General features: G+C 37.7%; 1 protein-coding gene across 1 annotated transcript in view; it reads right to left on the bottom strand.

The window, feature by feature from the left end:
- The window catches only part of SPEF2 (sperm flagellar 2), a 189,746-nt gene that overhangs the window by 60,332 nt on the left and 112,998 nt on the right, over nucleotides 1–16,416 (bottom strand). The window contains exons 22-23 of the mRNA XM_005556713.5: nucleotides 10,663–10,790; nucleotides 10,442–10,580 (exon numbers count right to left, since the gene is read on the bottom strand). Of these exons, the coding sequence (XP_005556770.2) occupies nucleotides 10,442–10,580; nucleotides 10,663–10,790 (267 nt within the window). The remainder of the gene's footprint in view (nucleotides 1–10,441; nucleotides 10,581–10,662; nucleotides 10,791–16,416) is intronic.

The raw sequence follows: 16,416 nt of genomic DNA, 5'->3' as shown, positions 1-16,416 counted from the left end.
TTTTGTTTTTTTCATTATGGCCATTCTTGCAGGAGTAAGGTGGTATCACATTGTGGTTTTGATTTGCATTTCCCTGATCATTAGTGATGCTGAGCATCTTTTCATATGTTTATTGCCCATTTGTATATCTTCTTTTGAGAATTGTCTATTTATATCAGTAGCCCACTTCTTGATGGGATTGTTTTTTTCTTACTGATTTGAGTTCGTTGTAGATTCTGGATATTAGTCTTTTGTCAGATGTATAGATTGTGAAAATTTTCTCCCATTCTGTGGGTTGTCTGTTTACTCTGCTGACTGTCCATTTACTGTGCAAAAGCTGTTTGGCTTAATTAAGTCCCAGCTATTTATCTTTGCTTTTATTGCATTTGCTTTTGGGTTTTTCGTCATGAAATCCTTGCCTAAGCCAATGTCTAGAAGGGTTCTTCCAATGTTATCTTGTAGAATGTTTAGTTTCAGGTCTTAGGTTTAAGACCTGAATTCATCTTGAGTTGATTTTTGTATAAGGTGCAAGATGAGGATCCAGTTTCATTTCCCTATGTGTGGCTAGCCAATTATCCCAGCACCATTTGTTGAATAGGGTGTCCTTTCCCCAATTTATGCTATTGTTTGCTTTGTCAAAGATCAGTTGACTGTAGGTATTTGGGTTTATTTCTGGGTTCTCTATTCTGTTCCATTGGTCTATGTGCCTATTTTTATACCAGTATCATGATGTTTTGGTTACTATGGTCTTATGGTATAGTTTGAAATCAGGTAGTGTGATGCTTCTAGATTTGTTCATTTTGCTTAGTCTTGCTTTGGCAATGTAGGCTCTTTGTGGTTCCATATGAATTTTAGAATTGTTTTTTCTAACTCTCTGAAGAATGTTTGTGGTATCTTGATGGGGATTGCATTTAATTTGTAGATTGCTTTGGGCAGTATGATCATTTTCACAATATTGATTCTACCCATCCATGAGCATGGGATGTGTTTCCATTTGTTTGCGTCATTGTGTCATTTATGATTTTTTTCAGCAGTGTTTTGTAGTTTTCCTTGTAGAGGTCTTTTGACTCCTTGGTTAGGCATATTCCTAAGTATTTCATTTTTTTTGCGGCTATTGTAAAAGGGGTTGAGTTCTTGATTTGATCCTCTGCTTGGCTGCTGTTGGTGTATAGAAGAACTACTGATTTGTGTACATTAATCTTGTATCCAGAAACTTTGCTGAATTCTTTTATTAGTTCTAGGAGCTTTCTGGAGGAGTCTTTAGGGTTTTCAAGGTAAATGATCATATCGTCGGCAAAGTAAACTTCCGACGGTAAATGATCATATCGTCGGCAAGTAAACTTCCTCTTTACTGACTTCAATGCCTTTTATTTTTTTCTCTAGTCTGATTGCTCTGGCTAGGACCTCCAGTATTATGTTGAAGAGGAGTGGTGAGAGTGGGCATATTTGTCTTGTTTCAGTTTTCAGAGGGAATGCTTTCAACTTTTCCCCATTGAGTATTATGTTGGCTGTGGGTTTGTCATAGATGGCTTTTATTACATTGAGGTATGTCCCTTGTATGCCAATTTTTGCTGAGAGTTTTAATCATAAAGGCATCCTGGATTTTGTCAAATGCTTTTTCTGCATCTGTTGAGATGATCACATGATTTTTGTCTTTAATTCTGTTTATGTGGTGTATCACATTTATTGACTTGTGTATGTTAAAGCATCGCTGGTATAAAAACCACTTGATCATGGTGGATTATCTTTTTGACATGTTGTTGGATTTGGTTAGCTAGTGTTTTGTTAAGGATTTTTAGCATCTATGTTTATCAAGGATATCAGTCTGTAATTTTCTTTTTTGGTTGTCCTTTGCTGGTTTTGATATTAGGGTAATGCTGGCTTCATAGAATGAATTAGAGAGGGTTCCTTCTTTCTCTGTACTGTGAAGTAGTATCAAAAGGATTGGTATCAATTCTTCTTTGAATGTCTGGTAGAATTTTACTGTGAATCCATCTGGTCCTGGACTTTTTTATGTTGGTAATTTTTAAATTACCATTTCATTCTTGCTGCTTGTTATTGGTCAGTTCAGGGTATCTAATTCTTCTTGATTTAAGTTAGGAAGGTTGTATTTTTCCAGGAATATATCCATCCCTTCTAGGTTTTCAGGTTTATGTGTGTAAAGGTGTTCACAGTAGCCTTGAATGATCTTTTGTATTTCACTGAGGTCAGTTGTAATATCTCCTGTTTTGTTTCTTAGTGAGGTTATTTGCATTTTCTCTCTTCTTTTCTTGGTTGATCTTGAGAATGGCCTATCAATTTTATTTTCAAAGAACCAGCTTTTTGATTCAATTGTCTTTCATATTTTTGTTGTTGTTGTTGTTGTTCCAATTTCATTTAGTTCTGCTCTGATGTTTTTTTCCTTTCTTCTACTGGGTTTGAGTTTGGTTTGTTCTTGTTTTCTAGTTCCTTGAGGTGTGACCTTAGAATGTCAATTTGTGCTCTTTCGATCTTTTTGATGTAGGCATTTAGGGCTATGAACTTTCCTCTTAGCACCACCTTTGCTGTATCCGAGGTTTTGGTAGGTTGTGTCATTGTCATTCAGTTTGAAGAATTTTTAAATTTCCATCTTGATTTCGTTTTTGATCCAATGCTCATTCAGAAGCAGGTTATTTAATTTCCATGTGTTTGCATAGTTTTGAAGATTCCTTTTGGAGTTGATTTCCAGTTTTATTCCACTGTAGTCTAAGAGAGTGCTTGATATAATTTCAATTTTCTTAAATTTATTGAGGCTCATTTCATGGCCTATCATACGGTCTATCTTGGAGAAAGTTCTATGCTCTGTTGAATAGAATGTGTATTTTGCGGTTGTTGGGTGGAATGTTCGTATATATCTGTTAAGTCCATTTGTTCCAAGGAATAGTTTAAATCCATTGTTTCTTTGTTGATTTTCTATCTTGATTACCTGTCTAGTGCTGTCAGTGGAATATTATTGTCCCCCATTATTATTGCGTTGCTGTGTGTCTCATTTCTTAGGTCTATTAGTGATTGTTTTATAAATTTGGAGCTCCAATGTTAGGTACATATATGTTTAGGATTGTGATATTTTCCTGTTGCACAAGGCCTTTTACCATTATATAATGTCCCTCTTTGTCTCTTTTAACTGCTGTTGCTTTACAGTTTGTTTTGTCTGATATAAGAATACCTATCCCTGCTCACTTTTTGTGTCCATTTGCATGAAATGCCTTTTTCCACCCCTTTACTTTAAGTTTATGTGAGTCCTTATGCGTTAGGTGAGTCCACTGATGGCAGTAGATGGTTGGTGAGCTGTTATCCATTCTGCAGTTCTGTATCTTTTAAGTGGAGCCTTTAGGCCATTTACATTCAATGTTAGTATTGAAAGTGAGGTACCATTGCATTCGTCATGCTCTTTGTGGCCTGTGTACTTTTGGCTTTTTTGTTTGTTTGTTTTGACTTTTTAACTTGTATTTTTGTTTTATAGGTCCTGTGTGATTTATGCATTAAAGAGGTTCTGTTTTGATGTGTTTCCAGGATTTGTTTCAAGATTTAGAGCTCCTTTTAGCAGTTCTTGTAGTGGTGACTTGGTAATGGCAAATTCTCTGAGCATTTGTCGTTTGAAAAAGACTATGTCTTTCCTTCATATATGATGCTTAGTTTTGCTTGATACAAAACTGTTGGCTGATAATTGTTTTGTTTGAGGAGGCTGAAGATAGGGCCCCAATCCCTTCTAGCTTGTAGGGTTTCTGCTGAGAAATCTGCTGTTAATTTGATAGGTTTTCCTTTATAAGTTACCTGGTGCTTCTGTCTCACAGCTCTGAAGATTCCTTCCTTTGTCTTAACTTTGGATAACCTGATAACAATGTGCCTAGGCGATGATTTTTTTGTGATAAATTTCCCAGGTGTTCTTTGTACTTCTTGTGTTTGAATGTCTAGGACTCTAGCAAAGCTGGGGAAGTTTTCCTCAATTATTCCTCTAAATATGTTTTCCAAGTTTTTATGATTCTCTTCTTCCTCAGGAACACCAATTATTGTTAGGTTTGGTCATTTAGCATAATCCCAGACTTCTTGGAGGCTTTGCTCATATTTTCTTTCTCTTTTTTCATTGTCTTTGTTGGACTGGGTTAATTTGAGGACCTTGTCTTTGAGTTCTGAATTTCTTTCTTCTACCTGTTCAATTCTATTGCTGAGACTTTCCAGAGCATTTCAGGTTTCTAAAAGTGTGTACAAAGTTTCCTGAATTTTTATTTGTTTTTTCTTTCAGCTACCTATTTCCTTGAATATCTCTCCCTTCACTCCTTGTATTGTTTTTTGGATTTCCTTGCATTTGGCTTTGCCTTTCTCTGGTGCCTCCCTGATTAGCTTAATAACTAACCTCCTGCATTCTTTTTCAGATAAATCAGGGATTTCTTGGTTTGGATCCATTGCTGGTGAACTAGTGTGATTTTTTTCGGGGTGTTAGCCTTGTTTTGTCGTATTACCAGGGCTGATTTTTTGGTTTCTTCTCATTTGGGTAGGCTCTGCAGAGGAAAGGTCTAGGACTGAAGGCTCTTGTTCAGATTCTTTTGTCCCATAAGGTGTTCCCTTGATGTAATACTCTCCCGCTTTTCCTATGGATGTCGTTTTCCTTGAGCCAAACTGCAGTGACTGTTGTCTCTCTTGTGGGTGTAGCCACCCAGTAAGTCTACCCTGCTGCAGGTTGGAACTGGGGGTTGTCTGACAGAGTCCTGTGATGTGAATTGTCTGTGGGTCTCCCAGCCATGGATACCAGTGCCTGTTCTGGTGGAGGTGGTGGGGGAGTGCAATGGACTCCATGAGGGTTCTTAACCTTGGTGGTTTAATGATCTATTTTTGTGCTGGTTGGCATCCTGCCAGGAGGTGGTGCTTTCCAGAGAACATCAGCTATAGTAGTGTGGAGAGGGACCAGCAGTGGGCGGGGCCCTAGAACTCCCAAGATTATATGTCCTTTGTCTTCTGCTACCAGGGTGGCTAGGGAAGGACTATCAGGTGGGGGCAGGGCTAAGCATGTCTGAGCTCAGACTCTCCTTGGGTGGGTTTTGCTGTAGCTGCTGTTGGGAATGGGGGTGAGATTCCCAGGTCATTGGAGTTATGTACCTAGGAGGATTATGGCTGCCTCTGCTGAGTCATGTAGGTTGTCAGGGAAGTGGAGGGAAAGCCGGCAGTCACAGCCTCATGCAGCTTCCATGCAAACCGAAGGGCCGGTCTCACTCCCGCCAGGCCTCTGCCAACAGCCCCGAGTCTGTTTCCAGGCAGTGGGTGAGATGGGCTTGAGAACTTGTTCAGGGATACCCACCTCCCAGCTGTGAAACAAAAGGGCTTGGGTCTTCCCCCACCTGGGAGTCTGCACACCGGATGTGCACCCTCCCCGAGCTCTGGCCAGGAGGCTTCTTGCCCAGTTCAAATTGTTACAAGGTTCAGCTACAGATGTCCTTCTCCCTGTGGAGTTTTACCCCCTGCTCCTTTGGCCACCCTCCCGATGGAACCCTGTGGTGCCAGGCGGGAATGGGCGGCTTGGGCACCCAGTGAGCTCCCAGTGCCTTTCTGCTACTTCCTCCACCCCTGTATTTCACTCAGCTCTCAAAATTGACTCAGCTCCAGGTAAGGTCAGAAACTTCTTCTGCAAACAGACTTTCAGTTTCTCCAGTGAGGGTGTGTTCAGGAGAGGAGGGTCTCCCTTCCCACTTACGCAGTTGGGGCACTCATAGTATCTGGCGTGTCTCCCAGGTCCCGCAGGAGCAGTCTGCCTCCTTCAGAGGGTCTGTGAGTCCTCTCGGGATTGCTGGTTTGTTCTGGCAGTTGATCTGGAGCTAAAATTCACAGTGCAAGCCTCCACACACTGCTCTGTCCAGAGTTGTAATCTAGTCCTGCCTTGTATCTGCCATGATGATCCAGTTTTGTTTGTTTGTTTGTTTTTGTTTTTTTAAGGCAGAGTCTCACTCTGTCGCCCAGGCTAGAATGTGCCCTGAGCATGATCTTGGCTCACTGAAGCCTCCACCTCCCGGGTTCATGCAATTCTCCTCTTTATATATTTTTTAAAGAAAAGAGAGGACACAGCAGAGGAAAAAGCACAAAAGCAGGGTGACCTTGATTCTAGTTCTTTTTCTCCCACGGACTCAGTGTGAAACCTTTGCAAGTAACATCATGTCTGTGGCTCAGTTTTGTAATGGACAAAATGAGAACAATGCAACACCAGAACCTCTCTATTAATTTAATAGGATTGGAATGGAATAATTGAAGAACAAGGAATATTACCAGGGGTAAAAAGGGATTAAAGCAATGAGTTTTTGTTATGAACTTGCCCAGAGGCATTGCTGGTTTTCACATTTTATTTAGCAAGAATTAGGGAATTACTAAATATATAAATCAGAGATGTATTTAAGAGAGATTCATAACTATTAATTGAGAAGATCATGCAGACTAAATCATTAAAAACTTCTATTCTTAAAAAAGTTGTAAAGACTTTCCACTGGGTAAAAACCCACATTCAACTTATGTGATGCTTACTAGAGATACATAAAACAAAATGACACAAAATGGTCAGTGTGGAAACTTATATGACCACATACAAATTAAAAATAAAGCAAGGTTTATGGTATTTATATAAGATAGCAGTCAAATTTAAGACAAAAACACTTTGGACACAAAGATTTTATACCATAATGAGGAACAGGGCAACTTGAGCACAGAATCCCAATACTACTGCTTACTATGTTGGCTTCTTTACCATATTTGTTCATCTATAAAATGGGAGTATTACTAGTACCTGCCTCAGAGGGTGGTTGTGGGGATGAAAAAGACAGTGCCAGAACATAGTGCATGCTCAGCAATTAGTTATTACTGTTGCTGCCTTAAAATTGATGAAAATCAAAAGCCATAGCAAGGAAAATGGATAGAAATGTAATAGTCACAGGAGTTTTTCACTTACTTTCACCAGTTTTTACAAGATCATGTAACTATAAAAATGTCAAAAAAAAAAAAAAAAAAGGAATAGCATGTTTATTTCAATCAGAATTACCTGTACCCTTTTAAAAATAAATGTGATACAAGGATTTATAGTAAATCTAATTAGTTTGGTCATAAGGAATGAAACAAAGGCAGGTTTATTTATTTTTTTAACTTGACTTCAGAAGTTTTTCTACTGTATACTGTTGCTGAAGATCCACTGCTAAAAATGTTATAATGTCTTTGATTAGGTTGATTTGGCCAAAATTTACCGAACCTCCCAAGTAGAAATTATGTATGTTGTTCTCCAGTATCCATGGATAATTTCTAATATCCAAATTTCTACTCAAAGTTTATTTTTCTTCCCTTGACCATTCTTTCTAGAGGTTTATCTGCCTTTATCACCTGGATTGAATTTTAAGTTTAATATGTTTTATTTGCCACATTTTAAATGTAAATTTAATTCCAAGTTTTTAAGAATTATCCTCATTAATTCCTTTCTCCTTTCCTCAGCTTTATTTTCTAGCTTCTTTTTGAAGTTATATTTATTTCTATTCTTCCATGCCTAATAAGTGAAGAAAAATAAAAGTGACTGTGTCCACCATATCTAACCATGTAGCTAAATATCCACATATTATATATATATATACATTTTTATATATATATAAAATGTAAGTCTATGTTAATATATTTTAGAGTCTTCTCACATCATTGGATTAACTTTCTGAAAAAAAAAATGAGATTCCTATCGAAGTAACATAATATTTTAAATATTTAAAAGTAAAATAAAGAACTATAAAAGTATTAAAAATTGCTATATAATCTTGGGGTGAAGTATTTTTTAATTGATCACAAAAATGCTATAAAGGAAATTTCCTTATTTATCTATATAAACTTAGAAAACCTTCTGCATATTAAAAAACTTCAAACATCAAACTGGGAATATATATGTATTATATGATCAACAGATGGCTTGTTTCCTTAATACATAAAAAGATCTTAGAAGTCAGTAAGAAACAGAGCATGCTCTATCAAAAAAGGGGCAGAAATCACAAACAGATTTCAGCAGGAGGAAAATAAATGGCCATTAAACTCAGGAGAAAATGGTCAACTTCAATTGTAAATTGAAGAAAAAATGTAAATTACAGGAATATATTCATATTTTTACCCATTAAATTGGAAAAGATTAACAAAAAAGAATCTAATATTTGATATAAATCTAAAAATTTAGATTTAAAATATTTTTATAATTTAAAATATACAAATCAGATATTTGCATAATCTGTTGGCATAAAATTTACAAGTTATTACTGTGTAAATTTTCAAATTGTAAATTTTTAATATATTTTAAAAACCTTAAAAATAAGCATAATCTTAAACAATTTTCACTTAAAAATGTTTGCCCATGGAAATAATTAAAGATGTGGTCAATAGTTAGCTGGATGAAAATTTTACTGTAAAATTCCCTGTAATAAAATGTTGGTACTCAAGAAATTGTTAATAAGATGGTGACTAAACATAGAAATCTGTAAAATAAATGATATAGTCCACTAGTCATATCTTTTAGTCATAAAAATGATGTTGTAGATGAATGTTTATTGAAAAAGAAAACATGTTCTATTGATTTAAAAAGAATGTTACAAAACAATACATATTTTGCTATCAAATTTTTGAAAAAACTATCTGGAAAGACATGCAGATGTGCACCAAGGTAGCAACCACCATTGACTATTAGGGATTTGTCATTTTAAATTTTGCTTCTTATTATCTAATTTACCTACAATAAAAATATGTTGCATTTGGAATTAGGAAAAAGGAAATCCCAAATAAGATATTTTAAATTTCCAAATCTTCTCATTCTCTGCCAACAATCACCTGAATAATATGGGGAAGAAGTATGCAGGAAGGCTGGCTTTATGAATAGGTAGGAAAAAAGAAAACAGAAAAAAAAAATTGTAGGGTTTATATAGATATTAATTACTCTTTGAGGAGTGTCAATGAATAGGCAAAATACTTTGATTTTACCAGGATATTTGAATAACTGTTGGGATAAACCCTTCAGCACCCACCCTATCACCCAAGCCACAATGACGCCTTGCTTCCATTGCAGAAGCTTCCCATCTGGTCTTCCAACGTGTCTTCCTGCTGTTTGTACTCTACTGTAGACTCTTCTAAAACCAGAGAGCAATGCTTCCCGTTCTCACTCAGATCAATAGCAATATTCTTGTAATAACCTCCAAGGCCTTAGGTAATCTGGTTACCTAACAATCTCTCTGACCCTATCATCAGTCAACTGTTGCCTAGCTCACTCTGCTCCAGACATACCAGCCTCCTTGCTGTTCTTCAAACACATCAAGTGTCCTCCCCCTTCAGTGTCATTGCTCTTGCTTTCGTCTGTGCGTCATACACCCTTTCTCCAAATATTTACATGGCTTACCCAATTACTTCTGTCCTCAGTCTGTTCAAATGCCACCTTCTCAGTGAGATTTTCCACAGCCACTGTTTACAAAATGGCACATCCAACTTTCTTTTCCCCTTGCCCTGCTTTCTTGTTCTCTACATAGCTCTTATGACTAAGGACACATTCACTATATGCTTATATGTTTATTGCTTATTCTGTGTCTCCTGGACACAAGGATATAAACACCGTGTGGTCACAGATTTATTTTGTCCACTGCTGAATCCCTAGCCTCTTTAATAGTGCTAGGACCATAATAGGTGCTCAATAAGTATTTATTGAGCAAATGAATGGGGTATGGGTTTGAGATTGGCAATGTTTTAATTACATAAATCAATATTTAGGTCACAATCAGTTTTGACTATTAGTAATCTATACTTAAGGTAGTAGCAAAGTACCCCTCTGATGGGATAAGGGGGACTGTCAATTTAAAGGAAAGATGAAGGGTAAGAGAATGAAATTAGGTTTTTTGTACATCAGAGGCCCCTTTCTAAAGCATCAGGGTAATATAATTCATTCATGAGTTTATGAAAATCTGCTTGTCATTGTGCTTGCTGGAGCATTACCAGGAATTGTGCTTGCTAAAAATACAAAGACGTGTAGTATTTAGTACCAGCCCTTAAGAGATCTATTCAACAGAGGCAATTCTAGGTTTTCCATGTCATTCCCTTATTCCCCTTCTCCTTGCTATCAACCAAATGTGTAACTGTGCTCAAGGCAGGAATGTGATTAACACCAGGCGTAAACACAGTTACATAGACTCACAAAGGGACTAAGGGACTAGAAATCTACAAGACAGATGCCAAGAATGCGCTTGCACTGCGGACTTTGGCCCTTCTTTCCAGAAGTGTTGCTATGGTATTCTAATTCTAAACTCAAAGTACAGGAAAGCCGCTACTCTTGAAAGTTAGCTGGTTAATAGTTCAAACCATTTTCTTTCTCATCCTCATACCTCACAAAAGTAAGGAGCAAATGAGTTGGGGTTTTGCAGGACAAGATATGAAAGCCAGCTAACCCTGTCCCAACAGGTCACTATTTCCTTACATTCACTCGTTGGTGTAGTTCAGCCTTTGTTTCCTCATCATCCCACAGGTCATCAGGAAGGGAGTTGAAATCAGCCTGCCATTGAGCTACAAAATCTTGCTTGTGATCTGGACGCTTTAGAAACTCCTGGAAACTTGTTCTGTAGACATGAAAAGAATGAGATAAATTTTATATGTCATGCCTCTAAACTGTAAAATTCTAACTTTGGAAACTTTACTTACCTAATCTCATATAAGTAAGCAAGCACAGTATGCTGGTCTTCCCTCAGATGCCTGAGTACTGTTTTGATGGTGTTTATATAGGAATTTTCTATTAGTTCCCAGTAAGGTACTAAAAACGAAGGCATTTCCTGTTAAATTATAAAGTATAGAAATTTTTACTTCAAAATGAAAGTTCTTCTGAATAATAGAGTCAAAGGAATAGTCCCAAGTAAAAAGGTCAAGATGCAACTGCAACTACCTAAAGCATTCCTTGTGAGACTTTTTGCTCCTCTTCTCTCCCACGTCCCTACTACAGCAAATTCATATTCCAAATAATCCTCCATGTCTCAGCCCAGATATTATTTATTCCAGAAATTGGGGGACCGGGCACGGTGGCTCATGCCTGCAATCCCAGCACTTTGGGAGGCCAAGGTGGGCAGATCACGTAAGGTCAGGAGTTCTAGACCAGCCTAGCCAACATCATGAAAGCCTGTCTTTACTAAAAATACAAAAAAATAGCCAGGTGTGGTGCCATGTGCCAGTAATCCCAGCTACTCAGGAGGCAGAGGCAGGAGAATTGCTTCAACCTGAGAGGCAGAGCTTGCGGTGAGCTAAGATTGTGCCATTACACTCCAGCCTGGGCAACAAGAGTGAAATTCCATCTCAAAAAAAATTATTTATTCCAGAAATCCTTCCCAGATACAACAAGTCTGCAAGGTCACACACTGAGGTTCTGAGGGTCTCCCTTAGCATCCTGTACTTTTCCCATCATAACACTGATGCTGTTAATTGTAACATCATCATTTACTTGTCTGTACTCACCTCTAGAATGGCAGTTCCATAAAGCCAGAAACTGATTGTCTTGTTTACCATTATAAGAAGACTCTTCAAAAAGTTTATGAAAAATGCACATTATGAAAAAACTATGCATGAATTTTGAAATTCAATATTTGAACACATCTGAATAGGATGTAGTTTCAGACACTGAGAAAGATGAGATATCAGCTTGAAAAAAGCCCCTATCTGAGCAACATGAATTCGGCAAAAACTGAAACAAGAACAAACATCAAATTGCTGGTGAAGCTTGGGAGGAAGAATGGTGAAATCATCGATGCTTTACAAAAAGTTTATGGGCACAATGTTCCAAAGAAATTAGCAGTTTACTAACTGATCTTAAGAAGGTGAGATAATGTTGAAGATGAAGACTGTAGCAGTAGACCAATTCATATCAATTTTCAAAGAAAAATTAACTTTTTGTGCCCTCACTGAAGAGGACCAATGATTAACAGCAGAACAATAGCCAACCCCACAGACATCTCAATTGGTTCAGCTTACACAACTCTGACTAAAAATAAAAGTGGAGCAAACTGTCCACTAGATGGATGTCAAAACCATTGTGCCCAGAATAGTGGTAGACCAGAGCAAAGCTTTCAATAGAAATTGTTAACAAGTGAGATCAAGATTCTAAAGCATTTCTTCAAAGAATTTGTAATGGGAGATGACATGTAGCTTTATCAGTATGATTCTGAAGACAAAGCACAATCAAAGCAATGGCTACCAAGAGATAGAAGTGGTCCAGCCAAAGTAAAAGCAGACTGTATCAAGAGGAAAGGTCATGTAAAGAGTTTTTTTTTTTTTTTTGGATGCTCCAGGCATTTTGTTTGTTAAATTTCTGAGGGGCCAAAGAAAAATAACATCTGCTTATTATGAGAGTATTTGAGAAAGTTTGCTAAAGCTTTAGCAGAAAAACAACTGAGAAGCTTCACCAGAGAGTTGTTCTCCACCACCACAATTCTCCTGCTCATTCCCCTCATCAAACAAGAGCAATTTTGTAAAACACTTGATGGGAAATCATTAGGCATCCATGATATTGTTTGGCTCTGTGTCTCCACCCAAATCTCATCTCAAATTGTAATCCCCATAATCTCCATGTGTCAAGGGGAGGACCTGGTAGGAGGTGATTGGATCATGAGGTGGGTTTTCCCCATGCTGTTCTCATGATAGTGAGTTAGTTCTCATGCGACACGATGATTTTATGTGTTTGACAATTCCTCCTTCACACACACACATACACACTTGCACTTGCCTCCATGTAGTATGTGCCTGCTTTCCTCTCTGCCATGATCGTAAGTTTCCCAAGGCCTCCCCAGCCATGTGGAACTGTGTGAGTCAATTAAACCTCTTTCTTTTATAAATGACCCAGTCTTGGTATTTCTTTATAGCATTGTGAAAACAAACTAATACAATCCACCTTGTATTTCTGATTTGGCTCCATCTACCTTCTTTTTGTTTCCTAATCTTGAAATAGCTGTAAAGGGTACCCATTTTTTTTTTAAACAAATAACGTAAAAAAGACTGCATTGACATGGTTCAACTCTCGGGACCCTCATTTCCTTAAGGATGGACCACATTGTTGGCATTATCTCCTACAAAAGTGTCTTAAACTTGAAGCTTATGTTGATAAATAAGGCTTATTTTTAAGTTTTTATCTTTTAATTCAATTTTTCCACAAGCTTTTTGAAGTCCTCTCATGCCATCTTTTCTTTAATTACCATAGTGTTTGGGACATAGTTGGCCCTCAAGGAATACTTATTGAATGAAGAAACTGAATCATCACAGGTGACATATTTTGTCTCAGTTAGGAAACTGCCTAGCATGAAGAACACCTAGTGTTCATGTCAGGGTGATGATGAGTTATTTCTCTGATTACATTTAGAAGGTTCTTTCATTCCTGTGTGCTTCATGAAAATCAGAAATTTTCTTTTATATTTTCTTTAATAATGCAAATAAACAATCAAAACCAAGAAATAATCTAAATTAATAAAGCTGAGGATCCATATTATATTTATTATATTTTTATTGGCTGTGCATTTATTTACTCAGGGAGTTACACATGGAGACATTAAAGGTCATCTGGGCTAATTTCCTCTCCAATCAAGAAACGCCAAACGCTAGAGATATATTATCTAATCTCCCTGTGGACCTCATGTATGCATCAAGCACAGAATTTCAAGGCAGCCTCCTTCAATGTTCACAACTCATGTTACTGGAAAACTTTTTCTTCTGTTGAGCAGACATTTGTCTTTCTGTAATTTCCACTGAGTCCTAGCTATCCTCTTTGGAGAAGGACAGACTACATTCTCACTATTTTTCTTATGGCAGAGACTGGCTTCAAGGAAGGCAATGACATAGGGAAAGAGGGAGGAAGGGACAGAATCCGGGAACGGATTGTACTATGTGTACTATGTTTTTTCCTATGCATACATTCCTATGATATAATTTAATTCATAATCAGGCACAGTAAAATATTAACAACTAATAATAAAACAGAACAATTATGACAATATACTGTAAAAAAAGTTACGTGATTGAGGGCTCTTCCTCTCTTTCTCTTACTCCCTGATCCACATATCCAGCCTTGCTCTCAAGGCTAGAGCAGGAATGGGTCTGCTCAACAGGAGTTATTCTTGCTGTGCAGGCTCCACATGATCATCTTTATATTTTATTAGTGCTCAAAAGTAATGTGTTTAATAATTTGCTCTTAAATTACAACAATAATTAATGTATACATTATTGGTCTGTATGTTACTAAGTCCCACTGCCCTTTCTTAAGTATTTAAGCATTTGCCTGCATCTAGTTTTCTGGAATCCCCTGTACCCTCTGTGACTTCTGTGAGTCGTGGATAATGTAATATCTGTAGGTTCTTCCAGCCCCTGAGATGTAATTTTTCTGGGGTCTGGGAACTTGAATTTTCATGATGTAATGAGGTGCTCAGAGCTGTACTTTCCAATTAAATAGTTTTCCCTTTGTTAGAGAACACAAAATCATAGTAGGAATTCAGTAACCAAGGCAATATTCACTGAAGTTTCAGAGACCCTCACTTTATACAGGCATTGTCCAAGTTCCTGAGAGGAGCGTAGTAATTTGCTCACACAAGCAACAGATTCATCTTCAGGTACCACTGGTCAGGTCTTCTGCCTTTTTCCAATTTGACTTCCTCTCTGTCACATTTCCTTCCATAATGAGTTATGAAGCTAAAAGAAAATGTTCTAACTATCAACACTAAAAAATCCAATGAACCTTGCTAGAGGGAAGCCTAAATTATCTTTCTGTTCTCTCTGTAGGAAAATGAGTTTACAAAATCATTGTCACATGTAAAGACCTGCAAAAATAAAGAAAAACAGAGGGGTACTGGGCACGTAAAAAGTGTTTGTGGTGCTTGTCTGTTTCTTCCAGTTATAAAAATATTTCTTAACTGAATACAAATCAGTTCTAAATAAATATTCACTTCATGACTGATTCTGTATCTGCAATTTTGTGCTTCTTTTCTTAAAGAGGGTCCACCAAGTCTTTGGGACTCACAAAACCTTATTACTACCGTTAATTAATTTGACTTCATTTCATTTCTCATTTAAGATGATTTCAGATTACCCAAGCTGGATTTCCATTTTCAGTCTTCTATTATCTTCTTAGACAATGTAACTACAAAATCTTTTTATTTTTGGCATTTTGGCAGAGACATCTACACATACCCTTGACTGTATTATTTCAACATTTGAGTGCCTATGATGGGCTAGACACTCACTAAATTCCTATCCTTTTATAATTTTCTCAAATTTTTTGAGTACCTCCCCACTATCGCCCATTTCCCCTGTAAAATGCCCTGGGATCACATTAGTTTCTTTGGTACATAATTGGGATTTTAAGGGCAAATTTTCTTGTTATTTGAGCCCATCCACTTCTCTTAGAGTCTTATTCCCCTTTAGAGGCTGATTATGATTTCACTATAGGTTTGAAATATGCTTTCCTGATAACTAGGGCACATATTTCTTATGTTCTGCCAGATCCTTCCTTTACTATTACACCTCCTTTATTAGTACTTTCTCCTAAATTGTTGATCATTTCCATTTATCTAACTGTCCATATTTGTTGGTCAGTACTAAATTCAAAGCATAGACCCCTCTGTATTTTGAATGTTGAAATTGTCAGCAAGGCCAGTAGAGAATTGATCAAAAGCTTTGCTTTAATCTGAGTTACACGTCTGGCAGTAGAGTCCTATGTCTGTCAGCCTCCTGAAGGAGGACAGGTTTTCAAACCCAGCACACATGGCCCTGTGGCCCCTGGGCCCAGTTTCAGGGAGGAGTGTTGCTACAGGTTGGTTGAACGTGAGTGAGGGCACTAAGTGGGCCACATGGCCAGAGGCATGGCTACCTCTTTCATGGAGTCCTAGCCTTGGGAGTCTGTTCTTGTGACTCCACAGGATGGAAGCAAAGACCTCTCACTCTATCTGCCTTCTGTGTTCTCTCTGCACCTTCCTTTGTGGCTGGCAAAGGGTAGAGATCCCAGGTTCTCCTTACATTTGGCTGCTACCTGAATGCTGTATGGAAGCAGCCTCTGTTTTCAATCTCTCTCCCTCCATTTGTCTGCTGAAGTAAGGTTGACCTGGGGCCCTCAGAAGGTCTGGAAACAGGGTTACCAGATAAAGTACAGGATTCTCAGTTAAATTTGTTGTTTAACTGAAATCCAAGTTGAACTGGGCATCTGTCTTCCTCTTCCTTGGCAGGTGTATTAGTCCGTTTTCATGCAGCTGATAAAGACATACTTGAGACTGGGAAGAAAAAGAGGTTTAATTGGATTTCCAGTTCCACATGCTGGGGAGGCCTCAGAGTCATGGTGTGAGGTGAAAGACACTTCTTACATGGCAGTGGCAAGAGAAAATGAGGAAGAAGCAAACGCGGAAACCCCTGTTAAACCCATCAGATCTCGTGAGACTT

The sequence above is a fragment of the Macaca fascicularis genome, chromosome 6, assembly GCF_037993035.2.
Source record: "Macaca fascicularis isolate 582-1 chromosome 6, T2T-MFA8v1.1".
Lineage (NCBI taxonomy): Eukaryota > Metazoa > Chordata > Mammalia > Primates > Cercopithecidae > Macaca > Macaca fascicularis.
This window is presented reverse-complemented; position numbering and strand designations above follow the sequence as displayed.